This window comes from Piliocolobus tephrosceles, chromosome 6 (genome assembly GCF_002776525.5).
Source record: "Piliocolobus tephrosceles isolate RC106 chromosome 6, ASM277652v3, whole genome shotgun sequence".
Classification (NCBI taxonomy): domain Eukaryota; kingdom Metazoa; phylum Chordata; class Mammalia; order Primates; family Cercopithecidae; genus Piliocolobus; species Piliocolobus tephrosceles.
In genome coordinates this window covers 100,163,853-100,169,503 of record NC_045439.1, presented here as the reverse complement: position 1 = coordinate 100,169,503, position 5,651 = coordinate 100,163,853, and the positions used below count along the sequence as shown (strand labels likewise).

Genomic DNA, 5,651 nt, shown 5'->3' with positions numbered 1-5,651 from the left:
TTAAAACATTATGAGATTTTTTTTTCCCCAATTTTGTTAGTGCAGTAGCTTTCGTTAGTGTATTTTTATTGTTGTTGCTATTAGATAGAATCTTGCTCTGTCACCAGGCTGGAGTGCCGTGGCACGATCTCAGCTCGTTACAACCTCTACTTCCAGGGTTCAAGCGATTCTCCTGCCTCAGCCTCCCGAGAGCTGGGACTATAGGCATGGGCCACCACACCAGGCTAATTGTTTGTATCTTTGTAGAGACAGGGTTTCATCATATCGGCCAGGCTGGTTTCAAACTCCTGACCTCAAGCGATCCCCCTGCCTTGCCCTCCCAAAGTGCTGGGATTACAGGCATGATCCCACCGTGCCCGGCCTAATTACCATATTTTATATGTGATTCAAGAAAATTCTTCGTCTTTCAATGTAGCCAGGAGGTGGAGGTTGCAGTGAGCCGAGATTGTGCCACAGCACTCCAGCCTGAGCAACAGAGCTAGGCCCTGTCTCAAAAAAAAAAAAAAAAAAAAAAAAAAAAAAATCAGACGTCTGGCACTGAAAGAAACCATTCCACTTGAAAACAGGTAAAGATATGATGCCAGACACCAGGTACTTCACAGTCTGGCTGGAGAGCAGATAGCCATGCATGAAGTACCTATTAAGAACAGGGTGCAAACTCAAACCCCTGAGGGGCCAGGTGAAATTTCATCCAGGCTGGTGTGCAATGGCGCCATCTTGGCTCACTGTAACTTCCGCTTCCCGGGTTCAAGCGATTATCCTGCCTCAGCTCAGCCTCCTGAGCAGCTGGGATTGCAGGTGTCTGGCACCAGGCCCCGCTAATTTTTGTATTTTTAGTAGAGACGGGGTTTCTCCATGTTGACCAGGCTGGTCTCAAACTCCTGACATCTTGATCTGCCCGCCTCAGCCTCCCAAAGTGCTGAGATAACAGGCATGAGCCACTGCGCCTGGCCCTTTTCTAGTATTCTTTAACAACTCTGCTTTCTTGGATGGGAATTCATGAGCTCTAGTACTTGAGGAGATTTTCATCTGTAGATTTTAGGATTTTCTTATCTACCATATTCAGCATCCATCCTGGAGCAAACCCAAAGAAAATCTGCCTTGGATCCTTCTGAGCACTGAACATTTGAAGAGTTCTTCTTTTGTGATATCCAGTAAATTAGAACTGTCCTTCCTGGCAAGCTCAAGTTGTGCTTCAGGAAATTTGGCAGGATCTGCCAGGTTCCCGTGATTCTTTCCATTGGTGTAATACGGTACCAGTGCTTCAGATGGAAGCATTCTTTTTGGAATGGGTTGTCCCCAAAAAGAATGCAGCAGGTTTGGATAGAATTTCCAGACTTCTTGGATCATAGAAGGCTGTAGTGACACCACCACCATTTTTTTTTCAATTGCAGCAATAGCTAGTTCTGAAGCCAACTGTACTTCAATATTAACTTTTTTTTTTTTTGAGAGGTTTGAGACAGAGTCTCACTCTGTCACCAGGCTGGAATGCAGTGGCATAATCTCGGCTCACTGCAACCTCCACCTCCCGGGTTCAAGTGATTCTCCTGCCTCAGCCTCCCGAGTAGCTGGGACTACAGGCGCGTGCCACCACATCCAGCTAATTTTTGTATTTTTAGTAGAGACAGGGTTTCACCATGTTGGCCAGGATGGTCTCAATCTCCTGACCTCATGATCCGCCCGTCTTGGCCTTCCAAAGTGCTGGGATTACAGGCATGAGCCACCGCGCCTGGCCCAATATTAACTTTCACCTGAAAGGTGTCAGCAGCCTTTTCGACCAGCTGAACACCATAATCCTCTTTAAGTGGCTGAATGGTCACACCTCTTCCATTGACAAGCTGCTTTAAGTCAATAGGATGAGTAGGATCAACAGGACCCAAATCAGTAAGATATTGCAGTCTATTGATACTTAAAGGATGATACTGGTGTCTGAAGCTAGTTCCTTCATTAAATCTGTATTTTGGGATTCCAATGTAAAATAGAGTCTGGCCATCCTCAAAGCCCAGCAGAGTCAGTTTCCTCTCTGCCTTTCTCTTCTATGGCCTCTGTCACATTTTCTGCTTCTTCTCTGACCTTATGGTAGTCTCATGGGTTTCCTGGAGCCAGGATTCGGCTTTAAATTGGTCAGGCTCATGTGCAGCAGGGCCCAGAGCTGCCATAACCTGTGAAGAGGTTTATTTCTTCCTTTCTGACCTGTATGTCTTTTATTTCTTGCCTAATTGCACAGCCTAGATCCTCCATCTGGTACAATGTTGAATAGGAGTGGTAAGAGAGACACCCTTGCTTTGTTCCTGAAATCGGGGGATGTGGGGAAGCTTTCAGTCTTTCACCACTCAGTATGAGGCTACCTGTAGGTTCTCTGTAGAAGCCTTTCATCGGGTTGATAAAATTCCTTTCTATTCTTAGTTTGCTGAGAATTTTTATCACGAGGAGTGTTGGGTTTTGTCAAATGCCTTTGCTGCATCATTTCCACTCACATTTCATTGGGAAAACCTGTTATACCTGTCCAACAGCTGCATAACATCAGGTAGAGTCCAGTGGTGACAGCTGTGGCAGCAGGCCGAGCCCCAGACCCTGCCAGGCTAGAGGTGTCCTGGGGTTGAAGGAGCAGGCTTGCCCCCTCCCTCTGCTCAGAAGGTCCAGCAACCTGACCAGACTGGATCTGCCCGGGTGCAAGCTTCCTTGCATGTCCACATGTCCTCAACAGGGAAGGGTCTACCCAGGGCCATCCTGCCTCAAAGGAGAAGTGGTTTACTGCTTTCCCCACCTTTAGAGGGAATGAGGGCCCCTGCTCCTGGTCCTTACTCTACTCCATTGTCCAGTTGGCGCATGCCCTGAGGCTTCCATTATACAGATTGGAAGCTAAGGTGTAAAAGAACTAAGAATTTGCATAAGATCCCCAACAGGTAAAGAAAGGCCCCAGCTAGGCTCTAGACTTCGTTTTTCTGACCAGCTTCCTTTAACCAGTAGGGCTGGCCCAACGCCCCGGGCTTCACCTAACGCGGGAAGTCCGAGAGGCTGGGTCGGGCGCCCAAGCGAGGGCCCAGGTGGGGCGAAACAGGCGCAGCCAAGGGGCTGGCACCTCGGCCCCCCCCCGTGGATTCAAAGGGTCGGGCTCCACCCCCTCGAAGCCCCGAGCCCACTTTGATGTGCTGATGCGGCCTGGAAGAGGCCACTTCACACCTCGGGCTCGGCATAAAGCGGCCGCTGGTCGCCGGCCCCCAGACGCGCCGCCGCTGCCATGGCCCAGCCCCTGTGCCCACCGCTCTCCGAGTCCTGGATGCTCTCCGCGGCCTGGGGCCCAACTCGGCGGCCGCCGACCTCCGACAGGCACTGCGGCCGCTCCCTCGTCTCGTCCCCAGACTCATGGGGCAGCACCCCAGCCGACAGCCCCGTGCCGAGCCCCGCGCGGCCCGGCGCCCGCCTGGATCCCCGCGCCCCCACCGTAGGGAGGCGCGGCGCGCGCAGCAGCCGCCTGGGCAGCGGGCAGAGGCAGAGCGCCAGTGAGCGGGAGAAACTGCGCATGCGCACGCTGGCTCGCGCCCTGCACGAGCTGCGCCGCTTTCTACCGCCGTCAGTGGCGCCGGCCGGCCAGAGCCTAACCAAGATCGAGACGCTGCGCCTGGCCATCCGCTACATCGGCCACCTGTCGGCCGTGCTGGGCCTCAGCGAGGAGAGTCTCCAGCGCCAGCGCCGGCGCCGGCAGCGCGGGGACGCGGGGTCCCCTCGGGGCTGCCCACTGTGCCCCGACGGCTGCCCCGCGCAGACGCAGACACGGACGCAGGCGGAGGGGCAGCGGCAGGGGCAGGGGCGCAGGCTGGGCCTGGTCTCCGCCGTCCGCGCCGGGGCGTCCTGGGGGTCCCCGCCTGCTTGCCCCGGAGCCCGAGCCGCGCCCGAGCCGCGCGACCTGCCTGCGCTCTTCGTCGAGGCAGCGTGTCCGGAAGGGCAGGTGATGGAGCCGAGCCCACCGTCCCCGGTTAGTGCCCCCTTCCCTGCGCCCCCTTCGGCCGTGCCCCCGCGCACAGCCCCACCGCCCCCCACGGCGAGGACCAGGCACCCTGCCGCTCCACGCCAGCAGCCTGGCCTCCATAGTATGACCAGGGCGCCAAGAGGCGAGGGCAGGGAAAGGCCACACAGGGGACTGGGTCTCCCCTCGCTAGGGGCCCCCTGAGGGTGGAGCCCACGAACGCGGACACCCGCACAGGGTCACCAGTGCTGAGGGCTGCCCTGTTCCCTCTCTCCCTACAGCTCCTTCCTGGCGACGTGCTGGCCCTGCTGGAGACCTGGATGCCCCTCTCGCCTCTGGAGTGGCTGCCTGAGGAGCCCAAATGACAGCGGACAACTGACGCTGTCTCTGTGAGCACCGAGGCTTTTTTGGCCTCAGCCCCTTCGAAGTGGTTCCTTAGCAGACTGCCTTTCCTGGAAGAGGGCACCGGCGATCCCGGCAGGGGCATTCCTGCGGATGAGAGCCGCCCCCACCAAGTGGCCCTTCTCAGCACCCCCCCTCCATGGAGGGACCCATAGGGTTAGACACTTTGAAGCAAGCAGGAGGCTCTGCCTAATGTGAATTTATTTATTTGTGAATAAACTGCTGGTGTCATTTGGCAATTTCTCCTTCCTACCTGTGGACACAAAACTCCCTCTCTCCCTCTAAAGAAGAGCATGGGAGAGGTGGGAGGGGTTCTTGCAATCTTTAGCCCTCCCACCCCCACAGGCCCAAACCTCTTTAACCTTACCCCCAGCCCTGGCTCAGCATCTAATCCAGATGGGTCAGCCTGGAAGGGGTAGGGAGGGGCGTCGTTTGAGAAGGCAGTGGCAAGTAGAATCTGCTGATCTTTTTTTTCTTTGAACCTGGTGGGGAATTGGTTAAAACCAAAATATCTGTGTAGAAATACAACTCCATTATTGAGTATTTGTTGTACGTATATCAGGTACCTATTATATTCAAGTAACCATTTTACAGAAGGATGAGGATCAGCACTCAAGCCCCCGTAGGCCTCCAGAGTCCCAGCGCTCAGCTCTTGTAGGATTTTGCCAGCTTCATGCATGTTGGAGCCTGAGGGATAACAGCTACAAGAGGTCATTTTCTTGTGTCCTGGGGGCTTATTCTCCATAGACTGGAGCACCCTGGCCTTGGACCTCCCGTCCCCTACTCCTACATTTTCCCATCTCCCTTTTCTCTGGTTTCCTCGCCTTGTGGCTTAGAGATATAAATAACAGTGTGGCGGTCTTGAGTTTATATATCCGTGACCTCCTAGAGGCCTTGCTGGGGTGAGATGAGCGCCCATGGGGTTGCATCAGAATCCACATAGGCAGTTGCACTCCTGTCTGCATTGGCTGGAGTCACATCAGGGAGCAAGAGACGGGAGCCTTGAGCCCAGAAAGTGTGTCCTCATCCAGCCAGGGTGTCTAGGGAACAGTCATCCTTGGAGGGTGGGGTGGGGAGAAGGGATGTCTAGGCTCTCTGTCAAGTGTCCTTTACCCTCTATGGATAGATACCCAGTTCTCCCCTCTTCTCCAAGTGTCTGAAACACAGGCCTTAGTGTCTGTTTTGATAAAAGCTTTATTAAGATACAATTCACATACCATAAAATTCACTCTTTTAACAATTGAATGGCTTTAGTACATCCACAGAGTTCTGCAACCATTGC

The 5,651-nt window shown here is 54.2% G+C and overlaps 1 protein-coding gene and 1 pseudogene across 1 annotated transcript; one reads left to right on the top strand and one right to left on the bottom strand.

The window, feature by feature from the left end:
- Positions 1 to 997: 997 nt before the first annotated feature.
- LOC111522901 lies at positions 998 to 3,243 on the bottom strand (annotated as a pseudogene).
- MESP1 (mesoderm posterior bHLH transcription factor 1) lies at positions 3,163 to 4,608 on the top strand. Its single transcript, XM_023187230.1, has 2 exons — positions 3,163 to 3,976; positions 4,249 to 4,608. Exons 1-2 carry the CDS (start codon positions 3,242 to 3,244, stop codon positions 4,330 to 4,332), a joined length of 819 nt encoding a protein of 272 aa, XP_023042998.1. The 5' UTR covers positions 3,163 to 3,241; the 3' UTR covers positions 4,333 to 4,608.
- The last annotated feature ends 1,043 nt before the right edge of the window (positions 4,609 to 5,651 follow it).